Source organism: Siphateles boraxobius, unplaced genomic scaffold (assembly GCF_051911475.1).
Source record: "Siphateles boraxobius isolate OS27281-9 unplaced genomic scaffold, OSU_SipBor_1 7, whole genome shotgun sequence".
NCBI lineage: Eukaryota > Metazoa > Chordata > Actinopteri > Cypriniformes > Leuciscidae > Siphateles > Siphateles boraxobius.
The window spans coordinates 16,012,119-16,037,737 of NW_027509197.1; the positions used below are offsets into that span (position 1 = coordinate 16,012,119).

A 25,619-nucleotide genomic window follows, 5' to 3' on the forward strand; every position below is an offset into this window, starting at 1 on the left:
CATTAGGCACCTCTGGGGATAGATGCCTTTGCTCATCCATGGCTGGATTTGAGGCTTTATGCATTCCCTCCAGTCAAGTTAATCCCTGCAGTCCTTTGTAGAGTGAGGAAATTCGCTTCCTTTTGGTAGCCCTGTTCTGGCCATCCCAGATGTGGTTTTCGGAGCTGAGCTCCTTGGTGGAAGGGTCCCCGTGGGGAGTTCCAATCAGGAGAGATGTGTTGTCTTAGCTCCAGGGTCATCCTCAGAGTAGGATCTGGCTTTTGGTCTTCCAGCTGTTTGTGAGACCATTGATAACAATCGTGTGCCTTCTATTAGACGGCTGTATTTTTTTAAGTGGAAGGTCATTGAGTCTTGCTGTACAGTGGATTCATTCAGTTGCATGGTTGGTTAGGGGCTGGAATTCCTGCGGGATAAGTTTGCGGCCAGTGCGGGTGAGCGTTTACTCCCGTCGGAAGTCAGATGAAGGTTAGACACTTTAGGTAGACACTGTCTGGTCTCTTCATTTATGCATGGAGTTAGACGTCTGAGACCTGCGTGTCCTGTTAGTGCCCCCACCTGGGATTTGTCAGTTGTTTTAGATGGATTATTGGAACCTCCTTTTGAACCTTTGGAATCAGCTTCTGACCTGATTCTGACTCTCACAGTGACGCTTTTGCTAGCATTAGCCTCTCTCAAGTGTGTGGGGAATCTACAAGCTGTTTCTTTTAGTGGGCCTTGCATGAAGTTTGCCCCCGGGTCTTGTGAAAGTGTTTCTGTGACCAAGGCCTGGTTATGTCCCCAAAGTTTTGTCCACATCATTTCACTATCAAGTGGTCATGCTTCATTTTTTATGTCCTCCTTCCTTTACCTCCACGGGGGAGGAGAGACCCCATTTGTTTTGCCCTGTTTGGGCTTTAAAGGTGTATGTGGATCGCTCTGGCCAGTGGTGCATGTCGTCTCAGTTCTTCGTATGCTTTGGGCCAGCCGCAGAGGGCTTGCTGCCTTTTAAGCAAAGCATCTCTCATTGGGTGAGAGATGCAATTTCTTTGGCTTATGAGGTGCGAAAGCTCCCTTTACCTCTTTTGTGTTGACATTTGTGTTGTGGCAATTTGGTCCACCCTGGGCAAAATCCCACCCTGAGCAAAAATGCTCTCTTTTTGCTTAAAGGAGTCAAGATGGGCATCTTCTTTACCTTTTTACAAGTAAAGATATTTATTATCTTATTAAATTAACTTTGAAAAAGTTAATTGATCACATCCTGTCACAAAAGCTCTCAATCCTGCAGGTCTCCTCCTTCCACTTGCACCTCAATAGTTACACTGCCCTATAAATAGATCAGCATGCAGAATAAATCCTATTTATACTGAAGAGGGGAGTGCATACTGCCTATGATAACACAACTGCCTTTCAATCATAACTCAGGCAACCTTTTGTGAAAATAGGCCATCATGTATCCTCCTGGCAGCCATTTCCTGTTATCTGAGCATCCACTGCAATGACCTTGTGCATCCGAGTGTAGTCGTTGACATGGGACACCTGCTGGAATAAGTCCACCAAGGGGCTTCGTCTGGGATCCATGTGTTTGTTTGGGAGGAGATGATATGCAATACAACCCAGATAAATATAGTCCAACCTTACAACAGCAGGCCAGGCTCAACTCTGGAAAAATATGGTATTAAAACCAACACGTTAGCCATGTGACTTCATAAGAGAGGACTACGATCAACACTACAATAGGTGCACCCACATTTGCAGTCTTGAACACGAGTTTGCTCAATATATTTTTTTTGAATAGGCGGAGAACCCCCCTCAACCCCTGCCCAAAGGAGGGTATGGGGAATGCCTGCCTCTGCAAAACTCACTTCCAAATTTGAAGGGTGTTACTAAGCGATTACATACTAGCCTGAATAAAATGATCCCATTCCCAAGAGTCTATATACTCTGGACACTATACAAAGTTTTGGACACATATGACTGAATTAGTTTTTTTACAACTGTATTTTTCTGCGACGCTAACTTAACTAAATGAAATTTAAAAAGTAGCTAATGGCCGGTTTCCTGAACCGCATCCTCATCTGCCAGTTGTGTCGGGATAGTCAAACAAAATTATAGAGTTAAGACCCTTTCACAGGCCATCATCAGTTAGTGAATCGTTCCAATTCCACAAGAATCAGGAAGTCCACAGCTTAACTATAGAGCTCGGGCGTAGACGTCATGGAATGGTGCATTGTGGGTAACGGCGGCCATTTTAGAGGTCACGCATAGGCCGGTTTGGAATAAGGTAATAGCTTTACCGGCCGATCTCCGGATAAATAAAGGAGTTTATTGATTTAAAAACGATTGTATTGCTCCAGAATTAACAGAACTGTGTCCATGGCAATGCTGTTTTTCATGGCAACGGTGTGTTATTCTTAGCAGTGGTCTGTTATCAAGAAATAACAGACCGCATTCAATATTAGTATTCAACCAAGCCATGTAATAATAACAATTAAACTACAGAGCTCCAGCAATAGAATAATATATAAGCTAGTAGTAATAATAAAGCATTTTAACATTTAAGCTACAGAGCTACAGCTTCAGAAACAGAATACCATTTAAGGTCCAGTACAGAGGAGACTATAGCTAGAAATTACCACTGCATTTGTGTCTATAGGCTGATGCTTTCTAGAAGTGTAAGGTACAAATTATGCCATAGCTTGTCAGTATTCCACTAACCTAGTCTATCCACTGATGATTTGGCTAACAGCAGCTACATCAGTATAACAGCTTGCTCCCAAAACACAGCAAGGTACTTACTGCTTTAACGTTAATCTGAACAGCAGAACTTTAGTTAACTGCTAAATGAATACATTCAATGTAAATGTCGCTAGCTAGTTAACTCTGGCAGCTGAAAATCTATTGACCATGTGATAAAAATATCAGTTATCGTTAGCGTTAACGTAGTTGACTCCAAAGCAAAAAGACCACCACTTATATGATTTATGCTGCGTTTGCCCTGTCGATCGTGAGACGGATTACAGCAGTTGACAATACAGCAATACTGAACCATTTTCCTAAAAATAACCTAAATTAAACCTAATATTATCTAATGACCAACGTAATTACGTACTGCCTACTATACTGTACATCTACTTCCGTACCGTGATTCCCATAATGCATTGCGATGCGACGAAATGATCCCGAGCTCTATAACGATATCATTGAAATCATGGCGCGTTCAAGACCTCCTGGGAAGTTCGTATTTACGAGTTGAGAAGTCGTGTTTACGACGTCAGGTGTGTTCAAGTCACTTATGCCAATTCAGAATGATCCCCCCCCCCCCAGCCGACTTTAAAGTGCTTGAGCATTTCTAAAATATAGCTCCTTAGTTATCTTAAAAGCTCTAGGTGTGAACGGACCTTTAATCAACTTGCAAATTGCATACTCGTACAACATTCATATTTTGTGCTGTTCCGGAAAAAGCATTAAAAATGTGTTACTTAAAGTGCTTTTTGAGACAAAAATAAACAGTGCTCAAGTATGAATTTCAATTAAAAAGCCTAAAGAAACCATAAAAAAATGGAAAACAGAACAGTCAAGTCTCAATACATATTGGTCTTTCAATGAACCTTGTGAAGCTTGAGAGAACTAGAGGTTTAAGGTGGCTCCTTTGAAAATAAATAAACGGAATAAGTTTGTTTAGATTTTGAGTATATTCCTATAAAAAGAAAGTGTAATTAACCTTATTTTCTTTTGGCCACTACTGGGTGTTATGTCTTATTATATTACCATTATATTAAAAAGTGAAAAATAATAGTAATAAGCAAGCATGTACAAACTTGAACGATAGTGCAAAGATTCTATGTATTAATTTAGCAGATTATTTTACATCTCCAATCACTTCAGGTAGAACACATTTCCTCAAGCTGTATGGTTTGAGGTATCATTCATGTCCACTGCAAAAACGGTGCAGGATGAGTTAAGTGCCAAGTTTAATATTTTACAAAACCCTATAACCCTAACAATGAGCTTGGCTTAGCAAGCACAAACCAAACACATTTACTCCATCACAGAGTGCTACACACTTCTACCCCTTCCAAGCCACCAGAAGAAAAATGCTGAAAACCAAATGACAAAACTGAAATTCACATTTCACAGTCCTGCTTAACAGTAAATTTAATCAGAAAATATGAAGGGTCTTAAAGGTAAACCATTATGAGACCAAGAAATGAGCGTGTAATTTATTGGTAGAAAAGGTCAAGGAAAAAAATCGTAAAAGCCATGAAAACAAACTCCACTGACTTTCACCGTATAAATAAATCACTTTTAATCTTGCATAAGCTAAGTGTTTCGTACGTAACTTTTAATTACATTTGTGCACACGCACATCCTTCGAATTACTCAAGACTCCAGGAAGGGTACAGAGTACACAACATATCTCTGCTTATCTGTGTAATCAGCAAATGCTGCAGATGAAATTCAAAGTCAAATTTCATACACTTGGATTGTTCAGAGGAATAGTTTTACACTTAAAGGCTCAATGCCAGTAACGTATTGGCTGTGCGGAACCAACTCCTATCCAATCCACTTCAAAACAACAGAAGAAAGGGGAGGGAAAGAGGCACATTCACAAACACACTCATTCCACACGCACAAAGAAGAGGTCCAGGGCTGCAGCAGGTTTTAATGCTATTATGGAAGGCCAAAGAATTTGCACACATGGCACAGCGTCCAGCACACACACATCCTGCCCTGCTAATACAAAATCTTGGACTCTCTTTAACAGATGTCAATCAACAGTAATAAATAAATTTAATCTTTAGAAGGCTTTGTTGGGTAGGAAGAAAAGAAAAAAACTCCATTACTGTCCTTACAGAACCAAAGTTCTTGTGTCTGTTGTCTGCTAACAGACTACATTTAGAAATATTCTTAGACCACAGTGGCCACACAAGTAATGCTACATGAACACAAGTTTCCAACAAATTGAAAAGAAGGGGAAAAAATAAAGAAGAAAGCAGCATCCTGTAAGTCTCGTTTCTGGAGAAAACTCCTCAGGGTCTTTGGGAAGATTGATGTGAATCAGCATTATCCCACCAAAATCCATCCTGACATCATCTCTTAGCTGTATTGGGATCAGTGTGTTTAAAGGGAGAGTGACAGGGTGTGACATGGTAAGCAGCTCGTTGGTGATGCACAGGGTGTCACGACAGCATAGTAAGAAGTCTTCAGTACATCGGCCTCTAGACTCCCTCCTCCTCGTGCTGGTTGTCTCTATAGATATCTCTGACCAGCAGCACTCGAGTCAGGAGCCTAGCCAGCATGCTATTCTCGAGAGGTGTCGAGCTGAACCACAGGGGACTGTCCGAGGAAGCAGAGACCTCTGGCTTCATGTAAAAAAAATCTGTCCTCTGTCTCACAGACTCTGGGCTGAGGGGAAAGAGAGGAGACAGGTTAAACAGCAACAAAAACAGCAGTTAGATCCCACACAGAACTAGAGATACAGTGATATTACAAATCTGGCTGATTGAAAAATACAAAATATTTTCATGTTATGGGAGATAAACATTTAAAAAACTGTGCTACAAGTATTTTTAGGAATCACAGTATGAAATAAGGATATTCATTTTGAGATTTGCTTAAGATCACAGTGTAAAATTGAACTTAAAGATGATCAAATATGATCTCCTCTGCATATTTACATCTACACTTCGGATCAAAGTTTTGGGTACGGTAAGATTTTTTAAAATGTATTTGAAAGAAGTTTCTTATTCACACCAAGGCTGCATTTATTTGATCACAAATACAGAATTTTGAAACATTACAATACATTTTTATTTATTCCTGTGATAGAAAAGCTAAATTTTCAATGTCACATGATCCTTCAGAAATCACTCTTATATGCTGATTTGCAGCTCAAGATACATTTCTTATAAGTGTTGAAAACAGTTAAGCTGCTTCATTTTTTTTTGAAATGATAAAAAAAATTCAAGATCCTTAACCCTTTCACACGTACGATCACACCGGTGTGATCAGTCTTGGCTGGTCCCTGGAGCATACGATCACACCGTTGTGATTAGAATGGTCAGTGCACAGCTCAACTAACGCGATCGTTATAAAGGTGTTTAAACAACAAAACACATCCACATGCACATATTTGACAATCGGAATATCAGTGTTTCATGCTATAGCTAATACATTTGTTAATATTTTTAATAAAAAAGGAAAAATTACATAAAAGCAGATCATCATTCATTCAGCGCTGTGTTGTGATTGCGCTGTGTCACGTGACAAGCAATGACGCGTCACCATGGAAACATTAAAGTGACAAGTTCTAAATAATGGTCGCCTTGAAAAACTCACGCTGGGGGGTCAGTTAGAATATTTTAAACTTACTTGTGAAAGGGTTAAACGAATACAACCAAGTTCAAAGCAACAACATTTATTTGAAATAGAAAATGGTCACTTTTGATCCTTGCTGAATAAAAGTCTAAATTTTGTTTTTGTTTTGTCTGGCCTATACATTTTTTCAAACATTTGACATTAATACCACACCAACACAGGAATTCTGACTGCACAGCTGAATCACTGCAGGGTCTCTTTACAGACTATGATGTGTCCTCATACTACAAGTGTCAACACCGTATTTCAGAATGTGAACAGCAAATGTTATAATCACTGGACACTGCTTAGTTCAAAACAACTTGAACTAGCTAATCATAGTATTGGGTTGCCCTGTCCCACCGAAATAGAGCTAGTGCTCAGCCAAAGGATCTGCAAATCTACGTTCTTCAAATGTATAACAAATAAACTGTTATGTGAGACTCACCACTTCGAAAGGTAAAGCTCATAGAGTCGGCACTCGTGTTTCTTAACGGGACAGTGAGCAGATCCTCCTGAGCCACTGTCCGCCTCAAAGTTTGAGTCACAGTCATCTTTGCGCCTCCTCTTACTTCCTGATTGCTCTGTGGAAAAAGTGACATGTTTCAGCATCAGTTACAAAACAGACAACATTTCAGTAAACAGCTCAAACCAAAGAGAGTGAAAATAAAAATCTTTTGCAGAATAACAGCAATAGGTAGATTTGCAATCTAAAATTAGATTTTAAATGCATTTAATTTTGTTATGGTATAGTGCTTCAGAGGAACAAACCGTGCTGCTCCTGTGAGATGGAGGGGATGCGTATACAGACGGTAGTCTCATGGCTGTGCGGTTTGGAACTGCTAGGGCCGTAGACGTTTCCAAACGAAAGGCGTAAGTGCTGTTCAGTGGTGCGAAGACCAAAGTATTTGGTGTTAAGATAGAGGAGGGATCTCAGTAGGACGGAGGGTGTCTGCTCCCCGAGCTGACCGCTGCTCCACAGATACTGCTCTTCCACACGACCCCACCGAGAACCTCAATACAAAACCACTCACACTTAACACTGGAACAACACTGATCACAACAGCTCATGCAAACTATGTTATTATATTTCTATACAACATTCAAAATCAGGTTAAAGGAAAGACTCAATTTACTGAGCGATTCATGCGTGTGAAATGTCCTCATAGTTGGATTGAGTCAACAGTACTTTTCAGAATGTGAACAGCAATAGTTATAATCATTGGACATTTCAAACTGACAGAATGATAATATTAGATAAATAAATGAACATATTAGAATGATATTTTCAAAACTTACCATCAGGAAGGACACTGGGTTGCCAGTCTTTGAGGAGCTTGTTCAGTTCATCCCCAAACATGTGATACTGTGGGTCACTAAAGAGGTCATCTGTCCTTCCCTTGTCCTGCAAATACTACAAAACACCCACAAAATGTGATAACACAAACATGACAGCAAATTGCAAGACAAATGCCTTTAATAAAAAGTGACTGGGTCAGTTTCCAATGAGCAGTGTCATGTGTCCTCATAGCAAAAGCATCAACATCATGTTTCTGGATGTGAACAGCAAATTATATAAATCACTGGACACCACTTAACCCAGGAGTGCTCAAGCCTAGTTTCGAGCTAGGTTTAATTCAAACGAGTTTAATTTCGAGTTTAATTCAAACACAATTTAACTACTTGATCATGGTCTCTTTATTTCTTTTTTTCAATTGATGGGAACTTTAGATTTTGAACTAGGAGTGTGACTTGTAATTTCATGCAGGGTTGTGTCATCACAAGATGGCTTTGAAGTGTTATGTTACCCCTTCATTTTTGTTTGTTAAATAATTTGTCAAAAAAAGGCAATTAACTATGCATAAAGCAAAGCAATTTTGATAGTCTTCCATTTCTATGGGTGATTTTTGGAGATGGAAATTAGGGCTGAACGATTATGGAAAATAATCTAATTGCGATTTAATATGCGATTACTTTAGGTTCTTTACCTTCTGTATTAGTCGACAAAGACAAGCAATAAATCATTGTACAGTAGGGGTGGGAATCTTTAGGCAGCTCATGATCCGATCTAATTTTTTTCTTATTAATTAATCTTAATAACACTTAAAATATGTATATAATTACATGTGTAAATATACATACTTTAAATATATATATATAAATATATATAAACACATTTAATTAAACCAATTACATGTTAAGAATTTTAAATGGGCTATAAACTAATATAGCTTCAAAATATAAAAGCTAGTAAATAAAGAGGAACAAAAAAAAAACATTACAAGCAAAAAACAAAGAGTGCTTTCAGTATTTAAAAGTAGGCTGTCTGAACGTTTTCCATTCAAGAGCTGGAGTGATTTTCCCCCTATACGATAAGCTGCATTCACACTAATGCACATATCTCTTTTGAAATTGTAAATGTGGTTTGTCCTGTTGGGTTAAGATATAACTGACCGTGTTTACATTAATTTCGCGTCAAAAGCATTTTGAGATGCAAGTACATTTAACCAATGAGTCGGGGAACAAAGTAATGCTTTTTGACTTTCTCAGTTTGTGTAAATTCACTTGGGGTTCAGAGTATTTATTTTTTCCCACATTAATTTCACACGTGTCTAGATCTTGTTTAGCCTACATCTTATCTCACACTTTATGACCGAATAACTGAAGCGTCATGCGGAAATGCGCATTTTGACATTGACGAGCGCTGGTAGTCTGCTGAAACCGCTCAGATGAGAAGGTCAGTTTATCATCGCGATGTTTAATATCCTTGCAGCGCCAAATTAGAGTTTATATTAGGCAATTATTTCAAAACTTTCATTATATAATAGGCTACACATTAAAAAAATTACAGAGGTCCAGACCTGCACGTATCAGCATCTTCACATGTGGAGAAATGAGATTGGAACAACAGCAAGTCGACGGTATAATGATTGACCGTCACTGCCTTCATAGTGCACAACAGACAAATTAAATTAAGCAGAACTTTTTATAAGTTCGGTGAGTATTTTATATTGATAATGAATAGGTTTTGATGTAAAATTAGCAGTGCTAGAATTGACATAGCCTATTGTGCGCGCACGCGAGACGCCGGCGCGAACACTTGGATTGTTTCCTATGCAGTGGAAACAAAGGAATACTCTTATTTATGGTCATACAGATAAGAGTACATCATTCAAAACGGCAAAATGTCAATTTTTTATTTGTGTGTACATTAAAAATGACTACAAAATGTCATGCCTTTAAAAAAAAAAAAAAAAAACAGGATGCCGGTTCTGCCGTCTCTGTCTCCTTCTGGCGCGCGTGCCCAAAAAACGACCAAAACACAGCGAATACTTGACGCACAGGCATAAGAAATATAGATAGATTATCTATCTATAGAAACCTTTAAAAGCATACTTTTTTATTATTTGACATTAAATGCATTAGGCCGATAAGTCACTTTGGAATAAATAGCAAGTTTTCAGATGATAAAGAAAACATGACTTATAGTCATGGAAAAACGGTAGGCTGTTATAAATTATTTCGCGGACCCCCTGGCTATCGTTCACGGACCCCCAGGGGTCCGCGGACCCCACTTTGAGAACCACTGATCTAGAGCGCGCAAGCAAGAGCGCGCATGCGAGACAGAAGAGACTGCTCCAAACCGTGTAGCGCGCGCGCTCGGCAGAGCGCCTGAGGGAGAGAGACCTTGCGTGTGTGTGCGTACCAGTAAACGCTCCCCGTGACGTAAGCAGACCAACTAATCGATAATGACATTCGTTGACAACGATTTTCATAATCGATTATAATCGATTTTATCGATTAGTTGTTGCAGCCCTAAATCAAATGCAAGCTAATATAATTAGTTTTTGATTTTGTTTTAATCCAAATTTTTTGTTTAGCCTTAAGTCAATTTAAAAACAAAAGCATTTTTGTTTTTCGATTGTAATGTAAGAATGTAATGTGATTTTAACCACCTTTTTGCACATAATATATTGCATAGCCTACATTACATTAACTATATTTGTTTCCATGTCCTTCAATATCAACATTGTTTGTAGATATCATTGGGCAAGATGTGAAATAATATATTTTTTAAAATAAAGATTTTTTTGGCCATATCGCCCAGCCCTACATCTATATATTTTTATTTATGTATATTATTGTATTTCCATAAGCACATCATAACGTTCATTTATATCAAATGCACAGGTTTCCTGAAATGCAAAATTTGATCCATTGCCCTTTTTAACAAGAGGCTCTGTTGTCTAATGCATCTAACAACACACCTGATTCCTCTCACCAGCTCATTAGTAGAGACCGCAAGACTTGAATTGGGTGTTTGAGGGGGCTTTTGCTGCAGTCCGAGGCCGAGCGCGATTGTTACCGGCGTCCCCCGCAACGTTGGTCTGGTTTCACACTCAACTTGATTCTATTGAACTCTGGTGCGTTTGCGTGCATCTTACGTAATTGCAAACGTGCACAGCATATGATAGAAAACACAACGCGGGTCAAAATATTGTGTTTTTTATTAATTTGGTGCTATTATGCATAGCTGAGTAAACAACACAGGTTTACTGTGTGTGTGTGTGTGTGTCGCATAAGCTGCCTTTCCACTGCTTGCAAATGGACTCTTTTGAGGAGACGGTGGATTTCCATTTATTTGTTGCCTTGATTGCACGCACTATGCGCGAATACACTGCAGACTCACTCTTGCTCGTATCCAAGGTAAATCTTCATCCCTTACGTGCGTTTTATTTAACTAAATGCATCATAATCGGCTAAAACGCATGCGCAGGATACTTTACTTCCTGAACAAGTGCGCACCCGAGTCTGTGTTGCTTTCACATACACGCAAACCGCAGCACGGTTCGGGAGCAACTGAACTCAGACCACCTCCTCCAGGTAGTCTCGGGTTCGGTACCCCAGTGCGCACCCGGGTCCCATGACAGCGTTCACATTAGCGATTTGTCATGCGAACTGTGCCCCGTTCTGAACTAAACTGCCAGTGTGAAAGTCCCCTTAGAAGCACTGGTCTAATGATCCTCTTTTACAGTTTTAATGGGCAACAAGCATGTGCAAGACTCAGGATGTCAGGGCTCAACATTAAGCCTTTTCATATGCTTGTCCTTCGGACAAGTAAATCTGTCATTCACATTTTTTTTTTTGTGTTAATTTATTCTGAAGCAATCTTCTCATCAGTGTTCAATCAGCTTTGATATTTAAATCGGCATATTGCAATATCTGCACCTTTAAAAGGCATCTCCTCCACCAATCTTATTAAATGTATGCTTCATCTTTCATTTTAAATTCCTAAATTTGATCAATACATTCAATTATTTAGAACAATAAGACACTAGGCTGTTACCCTAGGTAGGGCTGATCAAATTAAATAATTTACACTGAAAAATTACCATTGCATAAAATAATGTTATGAAGTTGATTTAAATATACAAATAAGAAACGTTGGAAAGAATGATACTACTTTTAAACATAACACTAAACCGCCAGTAGGTGGTGGAAGGCGACCGTCTTAAAGGGTTAGTTCACCCAAAAATGAAAATTAAGTCATTAATTACTCACCCCCATGCTGTACCAACCCCGTAAGACCTTCGTTCATCTTCGGAACACAAATGAAGATATTTTTGATTAAATCTGAGAGGTGGATCACTGCTACATAGGCTGCCAGAGGGAATGAAACTTGACGGCCCAGAAAGTCATTAAAGAACATGTTTAAATATTCCATGTGCCTACAGTGGCTCAACTATAAGTTTATCAAGCGACGAGACTACTTTTTTTCCGAAAAAAAAAAACATAAATAACGACTTTATTCGACTATTCCTTTTCTTCCTTTGTGGGCCTGAGACGAGAGTTCAAGAGATTTCCACGACGCATGCGCGAGAACTGAGAAGAGGACGTTCTTCTTCTAATACTTCTTGTTCAGTTCTCGCGCATGCGTCGTGGAAATCTCTTGAACTCTCGTCTCAGGCCCACAAGGAAGAAAAGGAATAGTCGAATAAAGTCGTTATTTATGTTTTTTTTTTCGGAAAAAAAGTATTCTCGTCGCTTGATAAACTTATAGTTGAGCCACTATAGGCACATGGAATATTTAAACATGTTCTTTAATGACTTTCTGGGCCGTCAAGTTTCATTCCCTCTGGCAGCCTATGTAGCAGTGATCCACCTCTCAGATTTAATCAAAAATATCTTCATTTGTGTTCCGAAGATGAACGAAGGTCTTACGGGGTTGGTACAGCATGGGGGTGAGTAATTAATGACTTAATTTTCATTTTTGGGTGAACTAACCCTTTAATGAGTGAGTCATTGATTCATTCAATCAAATGATTTGTTCAAACGGCTGATTCATTCAAGAATGAGGTTTATGAATGGGTCATTGAATCTTTGACTCAACCGATTCGTTCAAAATGCTGAATCATTCAGTAATGAAAACAGGTTGAGTGTTCCTGTGAGATGCGCCGTGGTTCTGCAGTGATTTTTGTTTGGAACTATTTTCGCTGCTGAAACAGAAAAAAAACAGGCAATATTGCACCTAAACTGTAAGTGACTTAATTTTAACTGTTTATTGAACTGTTGTAGGAAATCAATGTCACATTTTCAATCGTGATGGTATTCAGGAAAAATAATTGAAGTTGCATAACATGTTAAAAATATAAAAACTCCACATTTAGATTTTTTATAGGCAGTATGTTGTTAATTGAGTGTGTGTGCTGCGCTAATTTGTGTAGATTTCTCCTCGAGAGGCTGCGCGAGTGTCAACAGCGCAACCTTACCGTCAGTTTTTTTTACAGTCTATGGTAATACACTATCCACAATCGATCGCAACTTACAATAAATGTAATAAAATCAGAATCATTCTCTCGGTTTAGTGATTCCCTAGTTATTTGTTTATTTTTGTTATTGATGTTCTAATCAGGCTACTTGTCTGGTCGGGCAAGTAAAATCCACGTGTCCCGGACAAGCGTTAATGTCGAGCCCTGGATGTGAACAGTCTCACCTTCTGAATGCTGAGACAGAGGTAAAGGAGGCTGTCTGGAGTATAGCGCTCCCCGTTGGGACGACACACCTCTTTGACGAAGCAAGATAAAGACTGATTCAGCTCTGCTGGCCTCAGGGACAGGAGACTGCCTTTTAAACTAACTGCCCATGAGAGAAAAAAAAGGGGGAAAAAAATTACATTGAGCAACATCAGTACAGCATAGAGACATTTTAAGATTATCTTGAGGACTTTGTAAGACACTTGTTTACACGAACATGGCAAGAGTGTGATTCTACAATCAATTCATATGCATCGAAAAAAGTGCCCTCATAACTCAAAGTGATCAACAAAATGGTTTCAGAATGTGAACAGCAGTGAAGTTATAATCATTGAGCACATTTAAACAAAATAAAAGTTTATGAAAATTTCCCAGGGAACAACTGGCATTACAATCTACAAATCAAGCATCAAATTGAATAAACTAAGTACAGATCAATTATGATGAATACCTTCTTTCTGGCTCTCCTTTCCTTTGGATTGACAGGACGGTGAGGCTTCAGATGTTGCCCATCTCCTCCATGCGTTTAAGCCGTACCTGGAGCTCAAGGGGAAAGAGGTTTCTGCTGCTGAGGACTCTACAGTTGGTGACGAGGATAAAGACTCTTCCTCTACTGCCCGCCTCTTCTGACCCTGCAGCAAAAGTAGGTCAGAAACATTAGCATACACACAGTTATTATTAAACATTGGCCCCATCTGTGACTATGAGCCTCATATAAAATTCAACAATCATGACACATCAGCATGTGAACAGCAAAGTTTTCTAATCACAGGACAGCATTGGATGTGATGTTTTTGGGCTGGATGCGTTCATTACCCTCCTCCTGGTTCTGGGCCGAGGCGTCTTCTCTTTCTCCTCAGCCAAGACTGGAGACAACGAGAAGAGCAAGTCTGTATCTAGACGTTCAACCAGGACGGGTTCTGTCGCTGGAACAGACCAGAGCAACATGTCTTTACTACATACAATTTTGCGATTTGGAAACAGTGAAAACATATTCAGAGAGATTAACAGAAGAAAATAATTCAAGGTAGACATCACGATGGGTAAAAAAGGAAATGTTGACCCTCAAAACATAAAAAAAAGAATAATATGCAAATATTTTGCAATAACAGTCGTGTTCATTTGGTGGTACAGTACCAAGGGGCAGGTCCTTCTCCAGGTCCAAATCTGGTTCATACTTGTCTTCCTCCTCCTCTTCTGAGCTACCACTGCCATTTTCATGTTTTACACTTTCCATCTTCACTTCTCTACTGCTCTTTTCACATTTGATGCCTACAAAAAAAGTTGTTTTTTTGGTTGATTCTACACAATGGGTTCAAGAAGACACAATAGACATGCAGTGTCATTTTAACAAGAAACAGGTGCAGTGTGAATGAGAGAAAAGACAGGTTTATAAAGAAGTAGGGATGCACCGAAATTTCGCCAGCAAAAACTATCGGGCGAAAATTAAATGGTTCGCATGGTCATGGTCCAAGCAAATGCTCCACTCATGTACCGCTTACCAGAAAAGCAAAGTCTGCTCAAATAACATGCTGACATGAAATCTCTGTAGTAGACTTGTTTCTGTTTCCAATAGCCCTATACTGTGCTGTAATAGCCGTGCTGGGCAACGCTGGTAAAATGACGCTACAATCTCGTTCACTATTCGGCTCCCCGCTATCTGCTCACATGCTCTGAAACGTTAGCCTTAATACTGCAATATGCGTTTACTGCAGTGGCATATGGCCAACAGCACGATAGGGTCTGCAAATGCTGCTCAAAACGCCATGTTCCTCACCAAATGATTGAGAAGGGATTTTAATCTAAATAATGGGCATGCATGGTTGTCAGATTGTGTAAGCTCTTCCTGGAACAACGCACTGAAAACTGCAACTAAACCCAATGAATTCGCAACAATTTAATAAAATAGTGTTCACATGTTATTTAATATGACAGTCCCAATCATAGTTATTAGTCGTGCATAACTGTTTGAGCTGCACGGGCTGAATGAACACCGGTAAACTGGAGAACTTTGCTAGGGCGTTGATCAACTCAAAGAAACGCATCTTAAATGAGATAAATCAGATACATACAAAATAAACATAATATTACAAATTATATCTACACAAAATGATGTGAATGCACAAGTGAACTTGAACTAAGTTATGTGCCATTCAGAATGACTCGTGTTGAGAACGTGCTCTTCCTGGAGCAACGCGATGAAACACTACTAAACCCAAATAATTCACAAAAATTATATTACAGTATTGTTCTCTTTATAATGTTATGTAATATGACAGTCCTATGAATCATAGTCAGTATTAGTCGTGCATGGCCGTTTGAGCTGCATACGCTGAAGCTGATCACCGCACACAACAGTATTAATTCTTAACCAAATGCATCATAAAGGCCTACACGAAAACAATAGTTCAACTTAAATTTGCACAAAACAAAAGGCTGCGAATGCGCACACAAACTTATAGTCATGTTAAAGGTGTAAAATGGTAATATACTCCGGTGCACTCGCTTTACGTTTCACGGTTGAGCGGCACGCACGTGCATTAACCTGCTTAATCGATGATCGATACGTTTTATCGATTAAATTTATTATCGACAATTAATCGGTAACATCCCTAGTTTTAATATATTTTTTGTCCAATTTTGGTGTTACTAGAATTATGATTTCGGTACATCCCTATAAAGAAGGGATTGTGGGATTGCTACTGGAGCAGAAGTGGTGAGGGTGTCAAAAAGCTGTGAAATGAGAATCTGTGTGAGGTAAAGGCAGTGACTTGCAGAATCTTGCTTCCATCTGTCAAAAGTGGATGGCTCCTAACAGGTACATACTTGAGCATTTTGGTTTCTCATCTTCTTCATGTGCAATCACTTCAGCCATCGCTATTAGATCAGCTTCAAGGGGGTCAGAGGGAACTTTGGCTTTAAGCTCATTGATAGTCTTCACAATCTGCTCAGCGTTCTGCAGCGTGGTTGGTAGAAACACTGGCACAGGCACCTGAAAGCACCAGAACGAGCAAGAGATCAATAAGGGTCATCTCCATGAAGATATGGAATGCTGATAAGATATCTTTTAGACCACTCTCACGTTTTAATAAAATGGATCAAAAATAGTAAAATGTGAATAAAATAAATTCAAAATATGCATCATTTTTTATATATATTATATTAAAACATTTCTGTTTTATTAATTTAAATAAATTAATAAATAAAAGAATATAAGCCCAACAAAGAATTTTCAAAAATGGACTGTCATCATACCTCAATTGACATTGTTCAGATGTTTTATTTTAAGACATGTGTCAGATTTTTGTCCTTAAAATACTCTTGTGTGTAGGACTAATTTCATCTCATTGGTATGCAGACTAGTGTAGTTATTAGAGATAGAGCTTCATTGATTAAGGCAGCAGCGTCTCTACCAATAGCAAAGCTGTAAGTTTAACTGCTTCAAGAACAGACACATTACCACCTTGCTACTGAGAAACGTGTGTATGTGTTTGTATGGGAGAGAGAGCGTTTCCCATAGGTAATATGTAATTTAATTGTCATTTCTATTAGAGATGCACCGATCGACTGGCCAGTGACTGGCCGATTTTCCACATGCTTGGCCCAGATTGGTCTCACGTCTTTCCAATTTCAATCCGGACCGTTTTGTTACCAACAGCGCAGGCAATAACGTCACAGTATGGCTGGGCGATAACGATAATTATTACAATATAATTTTTGTATCGTTTTATATTTCTATATCGAAAGAGTTTGATAAATATTCGACAATGTTTATGCGCCAAAAGCGGAACGAAACTCATTTGAACCGCGCTCCACACGGGCCATTAATCCGCTCGGCTCAAAGTCCAAACGGCAGTGCGAGCTCACTGGAGCAGATGCGTTTACTCTGATCGGTCTCGGTCATGAGATCCAGTGAGAAGCGCTTGAATTCAGCGAAGAACACAAATGTTTCAGTGATTTAAATAAAATTCAAACGGTCAGAATATTACTTTTTCCCAAATAAAATTTAGGTCATTGCATTTTTTTTTAACAGATGTTACCGTTTTTACTATTGAACAAATTTAACATAGTAAATCTGCATCCTAACTCAAGCTACTACTACTGTCAACTCGCTGTCAAATATGCGTTTCGAGACAAAACATGTAATATTAATATTGCAGCCTGCACTGCAAACTGTGCTGAAGATGCGTGCCATCAATGTCAGGCAACACAAACCTGTTTCAAGACTTGAAACAATATCTAACAATATTAGATATTTATTTTGTTAAGGAAAAATGACAAATGTTTGAATGTTCTACCTCAGATTTGTGAAATGTTTGGCAAGTGTTTGTCATGATATGTTCTGACAATAAAGAGTAGTTTAAAATTACAATTAACACTCTGGTTTATACAACTTTCACTTAGGAGCTGCCTTTAAACTTGAAAGAAATAAAGATTTGACATTTATCGTGATAATTATTAATATCGACTGATATAAAACAATTATCGTGATAATTATTGATATCGACTGATATAAAACGATTATCGTGATACATTTTTTTGGCCATATCGCCCAGCCCTACGTCACAGCCACGCTCACACTCACAGCCACAAGTAAACATGTTGTTGGCTTGGAAGTTCTTCACTGTGAGTGAAGACGACACCAAGTTCGCAATTTGTAATACTTTTAAGACCAAAATAAACCACACTGCTGCTGTCATGTTATTCAAAAAACAAAAGAAAGAAAATCATTCTCTGCTCTTGACTGAATAACTTTTGTTACTTTACTTGTTAGCATTAATCTATTTAATTTTTATAATGAAGACTATCCAGTGTTATTTTACATTTGATTACTTACATTTCTGTAGTTTTTCTTACCTGAATACAGGCTACTGTTAGACACACCTGAAAAACTTAAAGCCGTGTTTATTTCATAACTCTTCAGGGTATATGCAGGAATCATAGAGATGAATTTACTACCTTTTTTACCTCCTCCACAATATTTTTTACTACCAACACGACATCAAGCAGCATGACGCTACAAATTTACAGCATGATGAAAAATTTACAACCAAGTCAAATTGCGTTTGTTGCCTTTTACTACCTTTCAAGGGCCTTCATTTTGGTTGTTTATTTTTACTACCGCGCGGACACCCTGTTATTCTATTGCATTTATTTGTGCTGTTTATTTGCAATTTGTTTATTACTGACTTTGTGTTTTTTTTATGAAAATTAAATTTTTAATTAAAGCAAAGTAGATTTTTGTTTGTATATGCTGCCAATTATAGTTAGAAAAAAATCTGCAAAAATCAGCATTGGCAGGTAACACTTAGAAAATGTATATATATTTTGCTGTTGTAACAAATAATTTGGCGAAGGATACGGATCTGTAATGCGGACAAACACTGCCTGAAACTTTTTACTTGAGCTGTGCGTTTACTGGAAAATAATTGCTTTAAACGTTACTCAACCAGTCAAAGAATTAAGCATTTAACAGCTCATAGTATAAATATTTTTATATACGTACTGCAATTGAAAACAATATGATGCTTTCATTCTGGGAGGAAACACTTACCGGTACAGGTATTGCAATAGGAGTGGGCGTGGCCTGAGCATAGAGGTTCATGGGTATTGGGATGTAAACGGGAACAGGGATTGGAACAGGAACATACTCCTTTCCTGAGCCCTCCAGGCCTGCCTCATCTGAGGGGAAGCAGAGACAGAACCACATAACCCTCATTCTTTTCCAGAAAGTTTATGCATTTGTATCGTAACAGAACAGAAGGTGCTCACCTGTCTGCAGCGGTTTGCTCTGCATGTGGGGTTTGCAGTAGGTGGCCTTGGTCATGGTGAGGGGCTTACAGAGCACAGCTTTATTCTTCACATCCTTCAGGACCCCTCCCCCCGCATACGATACAGGCCCCTGAGTAAACGACTGCAAGAGTCACAATAAGAATGGACTACAGTGAATCGAAACGACTACTCTATGTGCCAATCTGTAGTTCTTGTGTTTAAGAATGATTCAGTCAAAACTGACAGCACCCTCACCATCTTAGATGCTTGGGTTGGTCCTCCAAACACTGTAAATGGACCAAAGGATTTCATTTAAACACGACAATGATTTAAATGTGCATATTTCCAGATGTGGGGTTTTATATTGTACCTAAAGCTGTGTTTTCCGGGCCTTTCTGTGTGGCCATGTCGGGCTCGTTCTGCTGGCAGTAGAAGCGCAGGAGACACTGCTGGTCACAGAAATGCTTCATCTCTGCACGCCACTGCACAGATTCTGTCAGGTTCCCCTGTACCTTACAGCAGTCGCAGCGCGCCGCCTAGTGGACACAACACAGAAATACATATTTCAAATTACTGCAGCACAGATTTGGGTCAAAGATTCTAACCTGTAATTTCCAACAGAAATTATTTAAAGTATGAAAGATCTCCGATATCAACAGATTCCATAAATATGTAATACCTCATAATAGTCCTACATTTACTGAGTGTATTTTAACATGGAAGCTTTTTTTCTCTCTCTCAAATGTAAGTTCAATGCAATGTGTCAGTCCTGTACAATCCCCTGTGTTCAGTGAACAAGCAGAATTATCAGGGCTTGGTCACATGATCTTAAAGCCAGGAATGATCAAATCAGTGTACCTTGTAGTACCAGTCGTCAAACTTTTTAGCACATGTCTCGCTGCAGAAGTCCCTGCTGACTCCGTCTATCTGTTTGGTGACAGATTTCTTACACATCTGGGTGCAATGGTTGCAAGTGACACACTTCAGGCCCAGACGCCTGGTGAAATCCTGCTTGAACAGTAACTTACAGCCTGCAGAAGGAATAAAAATACAGCCTGATATATCACACCTGTCATTATGAATAAATTTAGTAAATAGTTTAAAATAATACATCAAATTCATTAGAACACTGTCCTCATATCCTAAAGATAAAATCACAGCATGTCATGATGTGAACAGCAGTAGATTTAATCACAGGACAATGTGCTGTTAAACGCGCCCAGATGTTTGACTGTAAACAGAATAATGACCTTCACTACAGAAGGGCCTCTTCACCCCTGAGAACTTCACAGTCTCATGCAGAGTCTTCTCTTCCTGACAGTACTCGCAGAACGTCACTATGCAGTGGAGCTTCTTGTAGTCATCACAACAGGCCTTACTGCAAAACTGATGGACTTTTTCCTGCAGAGATCAGATATTCAGGCAAATAGTTTGGCCAACAATCTAAATTGTTCCATTATTTTCTTGCCCTCATGTCATTCCCAACTTGAATGTTGAACAACAAAATATTTTTTTATGTTATTGGTTTTGATTTTGTGCATTTACTGTGCTTTATTGTCATTTCAGACATCACAACAGACACACTGAGCTCGAGTCGCCATTGGCTAGTACATTTTTATTTTACTCGCCTGACTTTTCAAATGGAATGCAAGAACAATGCAAATGACAAAATTCAACAAATATATAAAAATATAAATTTCAAACAATTAAAGTCAAGTAAACAGTCTAATTAAATAAGAACAAATAATCAAACTACAAGCAATAGCAAATAAACAACAGAACATCTGCAAATTAAATAAGCAGTGCTATTCAGATTTTACAGGTAGTAGTTCTAAGAGTAGTAGTTAAGATACATATTAGTTAGACTAGTTACAGAAATTGAATAAAGTAGCCTAAGCAAATGTGAAATAACACCGCATAGTCTTCACTGTATAAAGTTAAGGTGAATCCTTATTAAAGTTATTCAGTCAAGAGTTATGCTGTCACTTTAAGACCAATGCACGGATCCAATAAATTGATACTGTATACATGCATTTTCTCTCTCGACCGTTTACGTTCACTTAAGACATAACCAACAACGTTTACTAGGATACTCGACAAGAAGGGCATTTTGACATAATTTTGTGTGAAATTATCAGTTCAAGAGCAAGAATACGTGAAAGAGAGCTTAATTCAGTATTCACATACTGTTAGACGAAGCTTTCTCTTTTACATCATCTTGTGCTTGAAATGTTTAAATTGGCAAGGCTTAAAAATGCGTGCAAATAATAAACATTTATGACAACACTGCACTGCTCCGATCGGGACAGTAACAGTTCTGTCAACGAGCCCTACATGTGCTCTCTCTTTCTCTTACATTAAGTGCGCATGTGAGATAAAGTGACAGAGTGCGCTCTCAGCCAAGAGACGGGGCATAAGGCTCAGTAGGCAATGACATTATATCTGCGCTAAACTTATTTTTTTTTCTTCCATTCACTCAATTCCAGGTGACTGTAATTGTACCATTTTCTAGCCATAGGCTAATTAAAGATTTTTTTGATGCATAGAGTGAAATTTGGTCGCATGTGCAAGTGAATTAATCGCATTGTAGAGGGTTGCATCACGAGTTTGTGTAACTTAGAAATAAAATAAACAAAATAAAATATAAATATCAACAATAATAGATTAATTAATAAAAACATTAAGTAAATAATAACAACTGTAAGAAAAATAACTCTGCTCCATAAAAAAAATACCTCCATATGGGTTTGGAACAATGTGAATAATGGCAGAATATTAATTGAGAAGAATTTCTTTAAAAGATTTAAATCTAACAAAATAATAGGCTAATTAAAAATGTTCTCACCTCCCACTCCAGAATCTCTGGCTTCAGGTTGAAGGAACCACGACAGTAATTGCATTTCAGCTGAATGTTCTCTGAAGCTGAAGGAGGAAGTTGCCCATTGGCTGATGTTTGGATGGTGGCATTCTGCAGGGGGCATTTGGATAACAAAGCCACCAGTAGAACATTACTGTTGTGTACTTAGAAATCGACATTCCTAACATTTAATGAGGCATGTACTAGCTTGAGTTCTTCTACTCTCTGTTCTACAGAAATGCCAGATATAAAAAGCTAAAATGGCATCTGAAGTACCTGGAACTTGGTGACACATTGTGAACTGCAGAAGCTCAAAACCTTCCCTTCAGGCAGAGTTGCCTGATATTGAGGTAATGCATTTCTCTTACAGAAGTGGCATGAGGGCTCAGAATCTACAAATACAAACAAGATCAAACATGAGCTGACATTTATAAGATACCCTCTATAAGATAGACTCCGAGTTTATAGAAATCAAATTGCCTGGTGACCATAAATCTGGTAAAAACTATGATGATTGTTATATGTACTTCAGAACAAAAAATGAGGACAACATTTCACAAATTCGACACATGCTATGAAATTCACATCAAAGTTAGGCATTAGGGAAACACAAATGTAGGCCGTTTGGAACTCATTGATTAAGAGTCGCAATATCAGCTTTAGGTTGTTATTATCTACTCACTCTGTGCAGCAGCTGTAAATTTACTCTTGGTCATACAGGCTGTGGTGCAGTAAGACTCCATGGCTCCATTTGACCCAATACACTGAGTGGCATCAAATGATCTGCACATCACCTTACAGCCACTACACTGCACTATCTTCCCATGAGTCTGTCGAAAGAGAATAATTAAGAGTAATCACTAAAAACATCAGAAGTAGGGCTGCACAATTAATCAAAACAAAGCCTCAACAGCTAAATGGATTGGTGTGATGATCATCAAATTACAAAGGCTCAGATTTATTTAAATATGTGTTGTGCGTTTCAGAGTGAAGCACAGCCGGTGTTCTTTTACATGCGTGCAGCAGGATAAGGTGTTTTTAGTGTCTTAAGTGGTTCGGTTCACATCACAAGCTGCTCCACACAAATTCATCTCTGCATCTGTTTGAGTCATGCATATATCATGCATTTGAGAATAAATTAGATAATGAAGACTTCTGGACAGCTGCACTGTAAAATAAATACTTACAGTTGCACTATAAATTAAATTATATTTATATTGTTATTTTTAATAATTGATTTTATTTTACAGTGAAATATTATAATAGTAATATTACTTATTTTCATATTTTTATTTAGTAATAATAATCCTAAATAGGGATGCTCCGATCAGGATTTTTGCAGCCGATACCGATAGCCGATTTCTTGTCATGGTGATCGGCCGATACAGATCCCGATACCGATGCTTAATATAGGCTACTTAATATAAGACAAAGATAAATAAAAACAAAATGGAGCAGTCTGATGCAGCCCACAAGGTTAAATTAAACATTGTCCAATTGTAAACTTTGGAGGACAACATAAACATGTAATCACCTAAAATAGAGAAGTCTGATGTAACTTAAACCTTGTCCAATACAAGTCTGAGCAGGACAAAAATTAAATAAATAATTTAAACTCCTAAAAGAACAAATTGGAGTAGTTTGATGCTACTCATTAGAAGGGATGGGCATTTCAAGCAAAAATAATATTCGAAGTTGGCTGGGTATTATTCGAAAATCGCACCCCTCCCCGTTATGTACGCACACATGCATGTATAGGCCACACACAAGAAAAGCGGAGTGGTCTGACGTTTAAATATAACTTAAAAAACGTAAATATACATTTCATATTGGTTTTATATAATATAATGTTCTTTTTTAAATTTCATCTATGTTGATTATATGCAAAAGCAACCGCATGAGATGGGTAAGATAGGATTATAAGATGCCCAATATATCAGGAGACATTTGGAGAGGGTCAGACATGATTTTGACCACTTAATTAAGTTTTGTTTTGTAGAAAGCCATTCTTTAAAGTGAATTTCGTTTTGTAAAAATTGTATCTTAATTTCAATCAATGTTTCATCAACCAATTGTCTGGATTTAATAAATAAGAAGCGAAATATAGCAGACAATATAATAGGACACGGAGGCGCCCGCTCGTGAACTGGAGCGTGTCTCATAAATGAACTGAAACTAAGTGTAAACGACATGCCTCACAGACCTGAGCTTGAAATGTCTACTTTAAAAAAACAAACAATTCAAATCGATAAGAAATGGGGTACTCTCTACTTATGTAGGCTAATCCGTATGAAGTGTGCATTTCTCTCTATAGGCGCGTTCACTATGCGAAGATGGTGTCAACATCGCCAACTGTATCTTTGCAGCCAGAAATCACTAGTTTATTAATAAACAATTCAAATGTACCATGCTGCTTAAACATTACTTTTGCCGGTTCTTTGTGGAAGCTTTATGTATGCGCTTGATATGCGGAATATGCAATATTACGATAACGCTCATTATGGTTTAGTATTGTCTCCCATATATAATTAAGTAATTAAATTAATATAAATATGTGATTAGATTAGACATATTTCCTAACCAGCACGTCAGTGTGGGCGTTCTGAGCGAGCGGTGCTGTGTGGACTGCAAGCGAAGCAACTCTTCAGAAAGGCGATCTCTCTGGAGGACAACGCTCCTCCCCATGAGATTACTTTGAAACATACATGGCAAATAGCTCATTTTTTCATTGTTTCTCGACACATCGAAGTAATTCCACACCGGTGATGACATGACTGCCAAATCATTTAAGTCCCCACGCATCATGCACCTTCTCACGATTTGATGTAATCAAATTGTGATCGGTTTGTGAGATCGGACAAGTATAGTGAGTATCGATCGAGTCATAAAATGTGATTATCGGCCGATACCGATCTCCGGCCGATCGATCGGAGCATCCCTAATCCTAAATATTATTATTATTAAAAACAAGCATAGCAAAGCTTTTTTTTTAAATCACAATTTTAAATCAGAAACAAATTTGCAATAAGATTTTCACAGAACTGTGGAATGTGGACCTTACAGTTTGACTTTGTAGTGTTTCTTAATTTGAATGTCAATCTAAGACTGAGCTGAAAGGAATGAGTGAATTTTTCAGGACTTTAAAACATCAAACTAAAACTCTGACCTGTTTATAGTCCCTGATGCAATTTTGACAGCAAAAGCGTTTCTGCTGACCATCGATGAGTAAAAAGTGGTTCGCTGTGGCACGACTTGGCAGGTAGTTCCCGCACTGTTCGCAGCAGTTCATAATGAGCCCGTTAGCCATTCGGTAGCGATTAAAGCACGCGTCACTGCAGATCTTGTGGGTCACGTTCTTGAAGCTCACCTCATGTCGAATCTGGAGAAGGTAAGGTAAGGTAAAAAAAAAAAAAAACATACATCAAAATGATGCATTGTATTTAATGATCATCCAACAGTTAGATTAATGTTATAAATCAACAAATAGACAACTAAATTGGTGTAATGGTCTTTTCTTATTCCCAAGGTGATCTCTATGGATACACCACAAATACAGTCAAGGATAGCAGTAACCATGGCTACAAGGCTGGAGGCTTGTTAGTGCTCTAAAATTATATTCT

General features: G+C 38.3%; 1 protein-coding gene across 3 annotated transcripts in view; it reads right to left on the bottom strand.

Moving 5' to 3' along the window:
• Positions 1 to 3,933: 3,933 nt before the first annotated feature.
• zmym2 (zinc finger, MYM-type 2) overlaps positions 3,934 to 25,619 on the bottom strand; it is a 31,413-nt gene continuing 9,727 nt past the window's right edge. For 2 of the 3 annotated variants that reach the window (XM_077215870.1, XM_077215871.1), the window contains exons 5-23: positions 25,166 to 25,378; positions 22,682 to 22,829; positions 22,276 to 22,391; positions 21,988 to 22,110; positions 20,393 to 20,543; positions 20,001 to 20,173; positions 19,513 to 19,678; positions 19,398 to 19,429; positions 19,143 to 19,284; positions 18,925 to 19,052; positions 16,197 to 16,362; positions 14,508 to 14,642; positions 14,187 to 14,296; positions 13,822 to 14,002; positions 13,331 to 13,473; positions 7,636 to 7,750; positions 7,108 to 7,350; positions 6,785 to 6,920; positions 3,934 to 5,385 (exon numbers count right to left, since the gene is read on the bottom strand). In XM_077215870.1, coding sequence (XP_077071985.1) covers positions 5,199 to 5,385; positions 6,785 to 6,920; positions 7,108 to 7,350; positions 7,636 to 7,750; positions 13,331 to 13,473; positions 13,822 to 14,002; positions 14,187 to 14,296; positions 14,508 to 14,642; positions 16,197 to 16,362; positions 18,925 to 19,052; positions 19,143 to 19,284; positions 19,398 to 19,429; positions 19,513 to 19,678; positions 20,001 to 20,173; positions 20,393 to 20,543; positions 21,988 to 22,110; positions 22,276 to 22,391; positions 22,682 to 22,829; positions 25,166 to 25,378 — 2,808 coding nt within the window. In that variant the 3' untranslated portion in view covers positions 3,934 to 5,198. The remainder of the gene's footprint in view (positions 5,386 to 6,784; positions 6,921 to 7,107; positions 7,351 to 7,635; positions 7,751 to 13,330; positions 13,474 to 13,821; positions 14,003 to 14,186; positions 14,297 to 14,507; positions 14,643 to 16,196; positions 16,363 to 18,924; positions 19,053 to 19,142; positions 19,285 to 19,397; positions 19,430 to 19,512; positions 19,679 to 20,000; positions 20,174 to 20,392; positions 20,544 to 21,987; positions 22,111 to 22,275; positions 22,392 to 22,681; positions 22,830 to 25,165; positions 25,379 to 25,619) is intronic. The other variant, XM_077215872.1, reaches the window with a different exon arrangement.